This window comes from Petaurus breviceps, unplaced genomic scaffold (genome assembly GCF_028583685.1).
Source record: "Petaurus breviceps papuanus isolate PSGF00001 unplaced genomic scaffold, PetGlider_PUasm1.0 90925, whole genome shotgun sequence".
Classification (NCBI taxonomy): domain Eukaryota; kingdom Metazoa; phylum Chordata; class Mammalia; order Diprotodontia; family Petauridae; genus Petaurus; species Petaurus breviceps.
In genome coordinates this window covers 3,726,554-3,742,192 of record NW_027187380.1, presented here as the reverse complement: position 1 = coordinate 3,742,192, position 15,639 = coordinate 3,726,554, and the positions used below count along the sequence as shown (strand labels likewise).

At 40.6% G+C, this 15,639-nt stretch overlaps 1 protein-coding gene across 4 annotated transcripts in view; it reads right to left on the bottom strand.

The window, feature by feature from the left end:
- The window catches only part of SLC26A11 (solute carrier family 26 member 11), a 52,215-nt gene extending 37,180 nt beyond the window's left edge, over positions 1-15,035 (bottom strand). For 3 of the 4 annotated variants that reach the window (XR_011166094.1, XM_069076103.1, XM_069076100.1), the window contains exons 1-7: positions 14,420-15,034; positions 12,613-12,755; positions 8,147-8,322; positions 7,133-7,205; positions 6,885-6,935; positions 2,498-2,558; positions 155-210 (exon numbers count right to left, since the gene is read on the bottom strand). Coding sequence is in view for 3 of the 4 variants with exons in the window: in XM_069076103.1 (XP_068932204.1) it covers positions 155-210; positions 2,498-2,558; positions 6,885-6,935; positions 7,133-7,205; positions 8,147-8,322; positions 12,613-12,724 (529 nt within the window). In the remaining variant the exon portion in view is untranslated. Of the gene's footprint in view, positions 1-154; positions 211-2,497; positions 2,559-6,884; positions 6,936-7,132; positions 7,206-8,146; positions 8,323-12,612; positions 12,756-14,419 lie in introns of all 4 variants that reach the window. The other variant, XM_069076102.1, reaches the window with a different exon arrangement.
- Positions 15,036-15,639: the final 604 nt, after the last annotated feature.

Here is a 15,639-nt window from a genome sequence, read left to right as displayed (position 1 = left end):
TTATCCTGAACTACCAAAGCAGCCTGAATCAGGCTTAGTGTACAACAAAAAATATTTCTTGGATGCCGTGCAAAATTTTCCCTTCCATCAAGTTCCGTCCCTTGCTTAATAATGAAATGGTAGAAGAAGTGTCCCTGCCAGGGGACTTCCTTACCTGTCACCAGTCCTCCTGCTGGAGTACATACCCCTGCCTGGGCATTCAATGCTGTCCTGAAAGGTAATTCAAATGCTTAATTACTACAGAATGTTGGAGGAAGAAGGATGTTTGGAGTTTCAGTATGGAGCAGGAACTCTAAAATGAAGGTTGTTTCTCCAGCCAGTTAAACAATTGTTGAGTTGAGTCAAGCTAAGCGCTAATTTTTAAAAGAAAGATTCATTTGGTGGCCAAGGATTGAGAGGCAGAGAAAAAAGGCAGAGTCAGAGCTCTGGGAATGAATGAATGAAAAAAACACTTATTACAACCTTATTATTTGTCATATTATGCTAAGCACTGAGAAAATGTATACAAAAGCAATAAAGCCCTTGACCTAAATAAGTTTTGGTTATAACTAGGGGAAGACAATCTATATATATGTGTGTGTGTGTGTGTGTGTGTGTGTGTGTGTGTGGAGTATGTGTACACACACACACACACACACACACACACACACACACACACACACACACACATATGGTAGAATGGGAAGATGGGGAAGGTCTAAGGAATTCCGGGAGTTGGGAGAAAAGACTTAGTGAAATAAAATTCAAGATCTTTGACCCTTGGAGTAACTCTCTTAGGTAGTCAATAAAAGCAGAACTCAAATTGGGATCCTAGAGGAGGAGTAGGTCTTTATATTAGAGTGGAGGGCCTAGAAATCAGGATACATAAGTCCCAGGGTAAGAAAGTGAGGAGGAGAAGAAACTTGAAAATTAGTTTCTCTATTATATGAATCAAATTTGAAGAATCTAATAAACACCTGCTATGTGCTGTGAACCACAGGAAATACAATGATATATTTATTTTGTTAAAATTTTATTTTATTAAAAATTAAACATTTTATTAAAAATGGAGCAGCAATATAAGATTTAAGTAATAGTATATGACAATAAGGATGTTGTTACAAAGTAATGCAAGATTAATTAGCAAAGGGAACATTCAAATAATGAGGGTGAGAGGAGCTCAGAGGCAGGAGATGAACATGGGCTAGGAGGTCTGAGGGGGCTTTCTAAAGAAGTTAGAATTGTGAGGTATAACTTGCAGTTAAGTTTCCCCATTATGAACATCCTATTACATTCTTATTTCTTCTTTATACTTTGTAAATAAGCTCAGTATCATTTCCCGTATATATGGGGTCATTGTGTATTTCAAGGTAATGTAAGAGCTATTGGGTATTAATACAATTGATTGGATTAACTACTGAGACCAAATTAGAGGCCTTTTTAGTTTGGGGAAAGGAATGGTAGTGTGAGAGGTAGCAAAGGGTTAACTAAGTTTCTACAGAACTGCAAGAATTGCTGAAACAAGACTACTGATAAAAAGTACCAGACAGTAGCCTTGGGAAGAAGTTGGGTTCCCAGTTCCCAGAGAACTCCTAGATAATACTAAAAATGAAATAATGTAGAATAAAAGGAGCTGGCAGCAGCAGGTAGATTTGACCAATCAGAAAGCAGACAGTGGCCTTGGGACACTCAGGTCCACATAAGGACACATGTAGGTTGGACTGAGGGGGTTCAGTATTGTGGGGTTGTTACTGCACTTGCTTAGTGGATCCCATGTATTATGTATGTTATCTAACAAAATTAGAGCCTCACTAGTAATAATTATGGTAATAAATTGAGATTGCGTTGCACCAATTGTTTGGCATTAATAAGAAGATTGTGAGCTTGCCTTACCAACCAATGGTAAGGTGGGACAGTTGAGAGGATGTGGAATTCCCACATTAGGGCTTTATAATTATGCTTTTGCCTTCTGTAGGGTGCTTCTCCCTTCTAGCCCTTTGTCAGATTGGGGACACCTTTCCTCACGAGATCATAATAAGAGCCTTTCTACTTTCTACCTTAAGAAGCCTCTGAGTTTAATTTGGGCAAGGGTCTTTACTGTCCCACACAGGATTTAAGATGATCTTGGAAGTGTGGGTAGCATTTGGATATCCAAGAAAGAGTAAAAGAGGAAAGGACAGAGGATGACTCCCAGAGAAAGAGAGCACACAAAAGCAGATGTGAGGGACTATGTTGTATCTCCCAACTTAGCCCCTACAACAGGACCTTGGCCACTTCTCTGCCCCTGCCATGTATCATCTCTGAAAATACTAAAATCTTGGCCAAGAGCTTAAGGCCAGGCCTTAGTGACAAGGCTTCTACCTGTCTTAAGAGTTGGGAGGTAATTCCCTTGGTTAGGGAGGGGAAGGGTAGGGATTGCTTGTCTTCAGGCCATGGAGTCCTCTGCTAGGGGATAGAATGGGGTGAAAGGACCCACAACACTGGGGCCCAAAGGAAAAGTAGGGATCTGATTACTCACCTTCCAAAGCTGCCTGTGACAGGGTAGGAGGAAACAAAGGAGCCCAATAAATTGGTGAGGCCTAAGAGAGAAGAGGCAGAGAATTTGGTTAGTAAGAGTAAGGAGCATCTCTAGAGGTAGAGATGGGGTAGGGAAGCAACTGTAACTGGCTAAGACAGTTGGGGCCAGGATATAGAGGCAATGGCATCAAGGAAACTCTAATATTGGGATTTCCTACTAGCTCCTTTAAGGTAAAGACAAGCTACTTACTATCTGGGTTGGTTTCATGAAAGCCTTGCCCTTGGCCAAGACTCACCAGATAAAATTGTAATCTAGTTTTATTATTTACTGTGTAATCTCAAGAAAATCACTTATCCTGTCTGTGCCTTAGTCTGAAATGTAATAAGGACTGGTTGATACAAATGTGTATGTGACAAACACAAATTGTTTTGGAAATGAGCTACATCTTCTAGTCATACATGGTTCTCTGTGTCCAAGAACATATGACATGAATGTCTGGCCTACAGATTCAAATTCTCATTAAACAAACACTGTTCTGGGCACTGATAATATAAGGATTAAATAAAAGATTTAGAGCTGGAAAAAAACCCCCAAAATCCAAGCCTCTCCAGTAACAGATGAGGAAATTGAGGTTCAGTGGCTTCTCCACAGTCACACAGTTAGTATCAAAGGCAAGCTTTGGTTAAAGGTCTTCCTGACTCCATGTCTACCACTAGCCATTAGGCAACACTGACAGCTAAGACAGACATAATCACAACCATCAACATACTTAACAGCCACTCACTGTCAAGACCACCTTGAAATTAATGCAAAATCCTTGAAAATAAAGATTTACAAATGGTTCCTGTTTTCATGGTGCTTATACTCTAATAAGTTACCTGTCCAAGATCAAGGATATATCACCTATAGCTGTAAGGATGTAGTTTTCCTCTATGCAAAGATTCCTGACCTGTATAGGCCTATAATTTGGGCCTTATTAGCAACAGGCTCTATCCAACTGCAATACTTGGTTCTGACTTTTAATAACCTCAATTTGGCCCAAACTAGGATCCAGTTTTCTAACTACAAATCCTGTCCAGCTGCCACACACGGTCACACATACAATGGAATCTTTTTGTGTCCTGATTAGGAGATAGTTCTGACTGAGACAAAGCTCTCTACCCAAGGCACAACTAGATCAAGTAGCCCAGCTTAATCTGTCCCAAATTCTACATTCCCATAAGACTCCTCTGACCACAAAGAAGCCAAGATCGAGAACCATGAGAATCAGAATGAGGTGACTCCAACCTTGATCTCCCAGGAAGGCATGGCTAAAGTCTACATGCTGGGAAATTAAATGATGGAAATTTGAATCCACACAAACTGATTGTGTCAGCTCAAAATGTGGGTATTTCCATTCAAATTTGTTGATGCTACTCCTTTGCTTTAAAGTTATGAAAAGTTATGAAAAACTAATTGTTCCAGTTAGGTGAGTTACCATTCCTTCTTTCCAAATATTTCCACCTCTGGTTTTCCGAGTTTTCTTTTCTGAGTTCCTTGCTTCTGACCTCTCTCTCTCTATCCTGTACACATTACCTTATCTGTGTATAACTTAATGCTGAAATCATAGCAGTACTCATACTTTCATATGCAAAGATGGCACTCCTGATCCACCATCAAGTGCACCAAGTTGTACTTCTGATATGTAAGAATAAATTGCACTGAGCCATCCAGTCTCTCTTTTCTGGTCCCTCTTGGAGTCAATGCACATATTTGCAAGGATGGTGGTCAGGAGACACAGAATTTCTTCTTCATGAAGCTACCCAGTCTCTGTACAAATCAAGGTCCACCTTGGGACTTATTGGCACCAATGGAACAAACTCACATAGATGCCAAGATGCCTCAACTTAGGCTCAAGTGCAATAACCCCATGCAGCAGATGATTTGTTTACTGTTGGCTCTTGAGAAGTGAATGGGGACAATTATGATAAATTAGTCATTAAAAAGAGCTAAACTTAGAACCAAAGATGATGATAGTTAGAATTTATACAACACTTCAAGGTTTGCAAAGCACTTTACAAATGTTTTCTCATTTGATCCTCATAATAACCTCAGGAAGTATGTACAATTATTATCTCCATTTTATAGATTAGGAAGCTAAAATAGAGACAGGTTAAGTGACTTGCTCAGGATCACACAGCTAGTAAGTGTCCAAGGTTACATTTGAACTCAGGTCTTTCTGACTCCAGACCTAGCACTCTATCTGCTGTGGCACCCAGCAAAACTGATCCATTTGATTTTGTAAAAGTAAATCATCTGGGGCAGCCAGGTAGCACAGCGAGTAAGAGCACTGGCTCCAGACCTGGAGATCGAATCCCGGGCTCAGACACTTAGCACCCACCCAGAAACAGCTGGCCGTGTAACCTTGAGCAAGTTACTTAACCCCAATTGCTTAGGGGTGGCCAGTTAGCACAGCAAGTAAGAGCACCGGCTCCAGTGTCAGGATGACCTGGATCAAATCTGGGCTCAGACACTTAGCACCCACCCAGAAATAACTGGCCGTGTAACCTTGAGCAAGTTACTTAATCCTGATTGCTTTAAAAAAAAAAAAGTAAATCATCTGTAAACTCTCCCAGTCTTCTCTTGCAACCATCCATATTCCTTAATAGTCCAGAACACTCTCTGATTTATACATACTAGAAGCTGCTCCCTGGAAAGTGGCATCCCTCAAGGTTAACCTTGAGGCTTTTCTAAAGCACTTTCTCTAGTTCTCAATCATTCTTACCCCTATTATCCTATTTATAGCCCTCAACTTCACAGGGTCCAAGGCATTTTCCAAAAACACCTCTAGATCAGAAAGTAAACTATTCTCTTGTAGCTGATTAGTTCCTTTAACATTGACTTCTTCAACTTTGTAATCAACAAATCAATTAATGGTCCTCAACTTCAGTGCATGTTTAAAAAAAAACAACAACCAACCCAACAATTTAAAGCTCATTTGCCTCTGCCTCTAACTGCTTGATCTTTAAAGATAATTTATGTTTGTTCTCTTAGCTTTGGCAAGAGCTTTTCCATTGAGAACAAGCCAACTAATACTTTCAGCATTTCTGGTGCTACTTTCTTCCATAATGTACCTCAATAATCCCAATGGCTCAAAAGGAACTTTCTTTTTATTCCAAAAGGGGAGTCCTCCATATTTTTTCTCTTTTTTTCACATTAAATTTATTTACTTTTAGTTTACAACATTCAGTTCCACAAGCTTTTGAGTTCCAAATTTTCTCCCTCTCCCTCTTCTATCCCCCCGCCTCGGCAACATGCAATCTGATACAGGTTCTACAAATACCTTCACATTAAACATTAGTCAAGTTGTAAAGAATTATAACCAATGGAGTGAACAATGAGAAAGAAGGAACAAGACAAAATAAAACACTAAAGAGAGAGAGCAAGTAGTTTGCTTCAATCTACATTCAGACTCTGTAGTTCTTTCTGTGTAGGTGGATAGCCCTCTTCATCATGAGTCTTTTGGAGCTGTCTTACAAGCTTGCGTTGCTGAGAGGAGCTCAGTCTATCAAAGTTAATCATCACAGACACGATGTGTCTGTAACTGTGTACAAAGTTCTCCTGGTCCTGCTCTCCTCACTCAGCATCAGTTTATATGAGTCTCTCCACCCTCCATATATTTTAATCAAAGTTTCTGCCACCATGAAAAAAAAGTTTCCAACCACTTCATTACTTAGTGCTTCCTTTCTTCCATTTAGAAAATGTAATTTAACTTGTTCCTCATTTAAAAAATTAATTTAACCAGAGTCATTGCAAAAACCAAAATGAACAACAACAGCAACCACAAGCAAGAAAAACAGACCAAAAAAAAATCCCACTTCTGCCCATAGGCCAAATGTCATGGACTAAGGCTAAACTTGGCCAAGTCCATAAGGGTCAAGGTTGTTCCATGCTTAAAGTGCAGGAACTCATGAAAATCTAATTTAAATTATGCTAATGTGACAAGGATATATTCTTTAATCTCCTCCTAAGCAGCTAGGTGGCGCAGTAGACAATGTACTGGGCCTGGAGTAAGATAGAGCTGAGTTTTGAGTTCAGATCCAAGCTCTGACACTTACTAGGCTGTGTGACATTGGGCTAGGAACTTAACCTCTGTCTGCCTCAGTTTCTTCAACTGTAAAATCAGGATATTAGCACCTACCTCTCAGGGTTGTTGTGAGAATTAAATGAGATACCGTGTATAAGTGCTTAGAACAGTGTTTGGCATACAGCAAACACTGTACAAATGTTTGTCACTTTCCTGGGTTATAGAAGCCACATTCTTGGTACAACCTAAGTTAGAAGATTCCTTTAACTCAAGAATCCAACAAGCCCATCTGTGGAAATCTGTGGCTGGTAAGATTCTTACCAATGGCCAGCAGCTCTTGGTTGGAGTCAATGTGGTAACTGTTTTGAGATGCTAAAGAAAAGGGAGAAAAAGAAACAGTTAATAAATGTGAATGAATTCTTGGGACCCCCTCTAACCAAAGTGTCCACATGAAGGGGTAAAGGGTAGGTAAGGCCATTAGGGGAATAATAAAGATGAATCCCAAACAGAGGCAAGCCTCGATTCAAGAACATGCCAAGGAAAGGGCATTTTTAGCAAGCAGACCTTACCAAAGGTTTTGGCAATAGTGATGCTTTCCAACAGGGCCATTAGGGGTACTACAGCCAGCCCAGCACCCATATCCTGGGAGAAAAGAAGGAAAGTGTGAATATTCCTACCAACTGGGCTCTAAGGACCCTTATCTTTACAACTTAGTGCATCTACTGCTTCCTAATATCCCATGAGGAAGGGCTGACTTAGGTTGCTAAATAAGGGTTACCCTTTGAAGAAGAGTGACTGGCTGTCTTCCACCCTAACGATCATAGAAGAGGAAACACATTTTATCTACAACATGATATAAGATTTAAGTTAAAGATAGATGAAGGATTTTCTGATACTTAGAGTTGTGAGATACTGGGACAAGCAGAGCTTAGGGCAGAGGGACTGGGACTTTGATCCAGGATACCAAAATATAAAGAATATAAAAATTTAAAACAAGCCTTCCTTTAGTAATTTAGCATCAACTGAGATAAGCACCTATTTGGCAAGAATAATAAGTTAAAATATGAAGCTAGCAGATGGCACAGTTTATTAAACAGTATTAATTAACACCTAAGTGTAAAAATCTTTAATAATTCATCCTCCCTTTTTGACTGAATTTGACTTAATTGCTTTTTATATTATTTTTCATATTACAAATAACAAAATTGATTTGAGGGTATATTTCTTTTGTTTTCTTCCATGTGCCAAAAAATGAAGACTTCTGAAGGAATGAACTGAGGAGGGATGCTGAATCTTTTTTTCTTTGAAGGTCTTTAATGAAGTTAAGACTTTTCATATCTCCCTACTTAGAGGCAAAAGACCAGTGTCACCAGACTCTTTTTCAGCCTGGAATTCTTACAAATATCTTTTTTCCAAAAAGCAACGCCTCATCTTCACCTTCTTGCTAACATTTTAAAAATTTCAGCTGGGACTTGTATCTCATCACCAAACAACAGCATTAGGACCCCCATGGGGTTCTATCCACCAGGGGGCAGCAGACACAGACGTCATGGTAGCCTGGGATAGTCATACCTTCTACCCACCTGTACCATTTGGTTAAAGGACACAGTCCCATTGGGGGTGACCACAGAGAAGGGAGGAAGCCGGAAGGGAGGGAGACCTTCTGCAGTTTTCCCAGTCAGAAGGAATGGCTGAGATCCCATCACCTGGAAGGAGTAGGCAATCAGGCCAGCAAATAGTATCACTAAAGCATTGCGGGCTAGAACAGAGGAGACAAAAAGGAGAATTAGCATGCAAGGAAGGAACAAAGTCAGTCTTGTTTTCTTTGTGTTATTGCCAAAGATATCAGCTTACTGCTGCTTTTCCATGATTTAACACATACCCATTGGATGTACAACATATACATATGCATCATGTTCATGAATACATCATGAATCCATGTGTTACATTCATGTGTGATCTGTGGAATAGTGGGAAAAGATCTGGATTAATAGGCTGGAGACATGAGCTCTAGCCTCACTTCTACTATTTATAAGCTATATGACCTTAAATAAGTTGATTTCCTCCTCTCTGGGTTTCAGTTTCCTCATGTGTAAAATAAATGGAATGGGTTAGGCCATGTGGCACTCTAGGTCCTCAAGTGTGGCCTTTTGACTGAATCCAATACATAAATCCAACCCAATATGTAAAATGAATTCAAACTTCACAATCCCCTTAACAAAAGGATTTGTTCTGTAAAACTTGGGCTTAGTCAAACGGCTGTACGCAAGAACCTGTGGCCTTGAGGCTGCAGGTTCCCCACCCCTAGATTAGACAATCTCTAAGATCCCTTCCCGTTCTAACATTGTATGATGCTATTTATGAACATAGACAATTATGGAAACAGAAAACACCCGGGAATATCTTCCTAGTCTTTTCTAATCCCACTAGTGTATAAATCTTTTTGCAAAAGTATCATCAGAAACTTGGGATGCTACAAAGCTAAAAGAGTAAGGGGGCAACACAAGTGCTCTCTGAGAGAGGATTTTGTCCCCTTTTCCTAAGACTGAGATTTGGTGTCAGAACCAAGAAGACTTGGCTTCAAGGACTGCATCTGACACATAGTGTTTGTGTGACTCTACACAAGTCATTGAACATTTCAGTGCTCGGGGCAACTCTCTAAGATTCTAAGTTGTAAAAATAGTGGCAGAAATCATTTCCTCATCTGAGGAGTTTCCTATACCAGTGAAAGAAATCACAAGTCTATTCCCAATCCCCGCACATCCTGGGACCAGTTGTAATGAGAAAGAAGTGGCTGGAATTCTAGGGGAGGAGTGTTACTTAAAATTGCCTCAGGTTTATTCTACATCATCAGTGGCTTAAAGCAGTGGTCTCCAAAGTGGGAGCTATGGGATACACATAAGGGGTGTGTGATCAACCAAAGGGGGGCAAGATGGGTTGCATCTCACTCTCCTTGAGATAGTCAATCATGGAGTTTTTGTCTTCATTACAACTCTTTACCCTTGTCCCCTAAAGCTTCTCTACTCTGCCCTCTCCTTCTACCTTGCAAGCTCCTAACCTGCCCTCTTTTGAGTCTATGTTCACCTACAGGATACTGAGAGTAGCAGCTATATAGCAGCTATTGGGAAAATTTTCCCTCTGCCCCAGAGTACCTACTCCAGTCCCCAAATCTCCAGGTACAAGCAGGCACCCTTCAAAGGGCAGGTGCTGTACTCTGATCCCACCCCACCAACTCTATCTGTTTTTATTTTGAGTTAGTTAGTGATCACAAGATGATCAGGCATGGATGAGTTGTGATCTGCATCACCAATCTCATGACTTTATCCTTCCCCCAAATTCACCCCTCTTCTGAACTTCTATTTTTATTAGGACACTACCATATTTCCAGTTATCCAGGTTCACAATCTCAGGATCAACTTCAACTCCACACTCTCATTCATTCCACATCTCTAAACAGTTGCCAAACCTTGTCATTTCCATCTCCACAACATCTCTTGCATCTATCCCATCTATCTCTTCAATCAGACAGCTACCAATGTTAGTTCACCTCTCACCTGGGCTATTTGAAATAGCCTCCTAATCAATCTCAATTTTCCCCACTGTTACTAAAATGATTTTCCTAAAACAGTTTTGACCACATCACTCTCCTACACAATGCACTCCAATAGCTTCCTATTAATCCTAGGATCAGATATTATTTTATTTTATCCTTTTAAAATACTGTATTTAAATTATATATACTACATTACTAAATTATAATCAAAATACCCTTTAGACATATTATTTTTTCTTGTCCTTTAAAAACTATTTTATATGGTTTATAATGGCCCTAATTATTCATATAATCATACCTACATAAAAATATACACACATTGGTAGTTTGTACTAAAGAAATTTTTACTGATGGGATGTGTCATCAAAAACATTTGGAGATCCCTGGTATAGAGTCTATCCTACCATCCTGATTGCTGTGAGAACAGAAGCATAGAAAAAGAGACAATGATTGCAGAGTATGTATTTAAGGTTATTTGAGAGTAAGAGTAACTATTGGTACTTGGCAATAATACCCACAGTGGGTTTGGGGCCTTGGTCTAAGAGCAAAGGGAATGAACTAAGAGGAAGTGTAAGCTTGATATAAATAAGCTTGAGATAAACAAACTACAAAATATCTGGTTTGTGGTCAATAATGGAATTACAAGAGAGACTATTCAGCAGCAATACCACTACTAGGTATATATACTAGGTACCCCAAAGAGATCAAAGAAAAAGAAAAAGGACCTATATGCACAAAAATATTTATAGCAGCTCTTTATGTGGTGGCAAAGAATTGGAAGTTAAGAGGATACCCATCAATTGAGGAATGATCAGACAAGTTGTGGCATATGATTGTGAAGAGATACTATTTTGCTATAACAAATGACCAGCAGGATGCTTCCAGAAAAACCTTGGGGGATGGCTAGGTGGTGCAATGAATAGAGCACTGGCCCTAGAGTCAGGGGGACCTGAGTTCAAATATGACCTCAGACAATTAACAAAACTTGTTGTGTGACCTCGGGCAAGTCACTTAACCCCAATTACCCTACCTTCCTCCCTCCAAAAAGCAAAAAATAAAAAACCCCAGAAAAACCTTGGAAGCCTAACATGAGCTGATGCAAAGTAAAGCAAGCAGACCCAGGAGAACATACAGTAACAGCAATATTGTAAGGATGATCAACTATGAAAGACACAACTCTGATTAACACAATGATATAAGATAATTCCCAAGGACTCATGATAAAAAATGTTATTGACTTTAAGAAAGAGAACTGAGCAATTCTGAATGCAGATTAAAACATATTTTTACTTTATTTTTCTTTGTTTTTTGTTGTTTTTTTTTGCAGCATGGCTCATACGGACATATGTTTTGCATGACTTCACATACGTAATTGATATCACATTCCTTGCCTTCTCAATGTGTGGGGGAAGGTCTAGAGGGAGTGAAAGAATATGGAACTCAAAATTTAAAAAAATAAATGAATAAGCAAATAAACTGATGGCCATCTAAATAAATAAAAGAAAGGACATTCACAAGGACAGGGCTACTCCTCCCTCCCTCAGAGCACCTACTTTCTGCATGAAAATATATCCCAATATGTATTAAAAATTACAAAAAAAGCTTTAAGATCAGATTTTATCTTAAACATTGTGTCTGAACTGTGTACATCTGAACTCCCTACTAGAAACTGTTTTGTAAAGAAATTCCACTTAAGCTGAATTAGACCAGGAAAGGAAAGAGGATACTGAATAACCCAAGAAATAGGTAGAAATCCCAAAGAAAACAATGTTCACTAATGTGACTATAGAGAGATATGTCTGTGTGTATTTTGTCTTGGCTATATGTCCATCTGCTTTGAATTCCAAGAAAGCAGGGACACTGCTACTTATTTCATTCATATCTAGAATGAGCCCATATCCCTTGGAGGTACCCAGCAATTCTATTCACTGATGATAGTGTTATGTGTTTTAGGGAGGAGGGACACCAATCTCTATCCAGGTCCATTGCTTTAAGTCTGCAACATGGAGATTGGAGACTTCCTCACTCTTCCTCAACTTTTGTTTTTGCTCTTTAATCATGTCTAACTCCATGACCCCATTTGGGGTTTTCTTGGCAAGGATACTGGAGTGGTTTGCCATTTTCTTCTTCAGCTCATTTTACAGATGAGGAAGCTGAGGGTTAAGGGTTAACAGGGTTAAGTGATTTATCCAAGGTCACACAGCTAAAAAGTGTCTGAGGTAAAATTTGAACCTGGGTCTTCCTGGCTCTAGGCCTGGCACTCTATCCACTGCATCACCTAGCTGCCCAGAATTGCCCTCATTACACATTCATTTTCCGAAGCCCCTTATTGCTTCTAAGTCAGTCAATTTAGCTCCACCCTTTTGGCAAGTCCATATGGTAAGATGTTGGCCTGGTGCCTCAAGATGCAATCAGGAGCTGGGGGTGGGGGGGGGGGTTGGTTTATTTTTCCTCACAGTCAGATCCTTCAGTCTATCTTCTAGGGGGCTAGCTTACCTGTTGCAATGGCCCAGATGAACAGGTGACTTAACCGGACACAAGGTGGCATGTGCTGGTGGAGGGGTGGTACCTGGTCCTTCATTGCCTTCAGCAACAGAAGGAGCACCATGCAGACCAGTCCTAAGACAGCATCTCCTACCCTGCGGACAGAGAATCAAACTGTAAGGGCAATGTGGGACCCCATGTTTAGAGCAATCATACCCTCTCTGCTTGACTTACTCCTTCCCACATCAAAAACGTGTCATTCTCCTTAGATGGAATACACCCTCCATCATCTTTACCAACCCTTGCCTCCCTCCTCCCTAGTTTCCTTCATAACCTTTTCCAAAGTGAAGCAGAGGTATGGTGAAAAGAACACTGGAATGAGTGTCACGAGCCCCGGGTTCTAGTCCTACCTAAGGCATCACCTGGATTAACTTGGCTAAGTTACCCTTCCTTAGTCTGAGTTTCCCCTTATGTGAAATGAGAGGGGTTAGATACCAAAGGGCTCTAAACCTTCTTTGACTGGCTCAATCTATCTTTAATCACTCATCACCAGAGGGAACCTTTTCAGTAGGAGGAGTGCATTCTTTTTATGTTATTTTCATCTCTACCTTTTGGCATGCTGTTACATTCTTCAGTGATTCTGCCACATGAATCTTCTGCCTCCCCAGCCTCCTTGAGGACAGGGGCTACCTATTAGTCCTCTTTTATCATCATCACCCTTCTCCAATGTCTAATACTCACACACTCCTCCCAGTACCCAATTCTGAGCAATGATATTGAGGAAACCAGGCGGCACAGTGGATAGAGCCCTGGGCCTCGAGTCAGGAAGATCTGAGTTCAAATCAGAGCTCAGATATGCACTAGGGGTGTGACCCTGGGCAATTCTTTGTCTTAGTTTCCTCATCCATAAAATGATCTGGAGAAAGAAATGGCAAGCCCCTTGCCAAGAAAACACCAAATGGGGTCACAAAGAGTCAGACATGACTGAGCAAAAACAATGATATGACATTGGTGAGCAACCATGGGTGCTGAATGACTTCTCAATTGCTCTGAGGGCCAGAATTTAACTTGGGCCAGGGCCCAAGAAGGAAACTGCAGCAGGAAACAATTGGGAAACAGCATGTTACAGTGAAAAGAGGAACAGATCTGGAGTTAGAGGACCCAGAATCAAATCCCAGCTCTGTTACTTATTGAGTGGGTGACATTGGGCAAGTTACCTCATCTCTCTGGGCTTTAGTTTCCTCATTTGTAAAGTGAAGAGGTTGGAACAGATGGCCCCTTAGGTGCCTTTTAGCTCTAAGTCTGAACCTCTGAACAGTGTTTCTTTTAGGAGTGAAGAACCTTCTCTCCCTCCTACCCTCCCTTCCCAACAGACTGCAAATAAAGAAGCAGGAGATCAGAAGTGTTATAAATGAAAATCTTGGTGCTCTGTCTAGGGAATAAACCATGCTTGTTGGAGATCCAGGAAGTTTCATGATCTTTATTTTACATTTATTCTGTAAGGAATAAATGGATAGCCTCCCAAAAGAGGCTACAAAGGATCGGACAAAGGCAAGCCCTTTTTATGCTGTTTCATTTAACTTTTGAGCCATTCCTCCCTTCTGAGCTGGGACTGGCTTAGCTCTCCTAGGTTACAACTCTCCTGACCTGCCCATTAAGCATGCCTGTTAATGAAAAGTCAGTGACCATCCCCCAACTGGTCTCAGCAGGCCTAACTCAGGCCCCTCTTTACAAATTTATGCTTTCCTGCATGTAAACATCCATTGTTCCTATGGAATCTGTGGAAACCAAACTGCCATCATTTCTCACGGTAGCTTACCTGGTTTGCTCAATTGTGAGGAAGGTATAATACACCTGAAGGAAAAACTGCTGAGGGATGTCATGCAGGCCCAGGAGGTTCTGTGCAAAGCCCAATGTTTCATAAATTAACAAAATAACTAACTAGTTAAATAAATAATTAAATGTTAATAAATTAACATTTATTGAATACCTATTATAAGTAACTACAAGGAAATTTCAAGGATGAGGGAGGTACTAGCAGCTGGGGGAGAGATGGTGAGAATCAGGAAAGGCCTCAAGTTTGAGCTGACATTTGAGCTAAGCTTTGAAGGACATTAGAGATTTTAAATGCAGAGGGAGTACATCCATGAACAGCCTGTGTAAGGCACACAGGTAAGAGGTGGAAATGTCATTTCCAGGGAAAAGTATATGCAGGCCAGTTTGGATGGATTGTAGAGTCTGAAGGTGAGTTATGTGAAAGGGAGGCAGGAGCCAGGTTGTGAAGGGCTTTAACTGCTAAGCAGAGGGGTGTTTTCTCTTTATCTCAGAGGCACTGAGGAGCTCTACCCTATCAAGGACAAGGATTAACAGACCTATAGTGCATCCTTACATTAACATCTCCTCCCACTATGTCTGCTTCCTCTCCCTCTCCCCCTCATTCCACCCCCCACCCCCTCACACATAGAGAGCAGCCCCTTCCAAGGAATTGAGAGGTAAGAGGAGAAGACAAGGACTCTGCCAGATCTCTTGGGGCCAGAAAACAGCACAAGCAGAGATACCTTGGCACACATGCTGGGCACTATTTGGCCTCATATCAACTGCCTGGAAATCTCCAAGATAAATTAGAAAACAAAGTAGCAAATTGGTCCCCTAAAAATGTATTAAATGAGTGTGCTGCAGAACCCCAGGATTGGAAGGGACCTTAAGAGTTCAGCTCATTCTTCTGTCTCCTTTCAGAATCACTAGAAACTATCCCAGCCAAATAAGACACTTCCTGCTCTATAAATTCCAGAAACAATCTCTCAACTTCCCTTGGAGGAGAGGGTCCTTCTCAAAGCTTATTGCAAGTTATTTTTCTGAATTTTTCTTAATTCCAGTAAAAAAAAAAATCCTGAGATTTTTAGACTTTTCCCATTACCAATCATCCAAGCACCAATCTAGGAGAGGAAAAAAGGCTCTAGGCAAGGAGTTCTTAACCTGTGTCTCCCTGTGTCCCCTCTGTAAGACAGAGGTTGGTGAGCACCCCTTCTCAGTTATGTC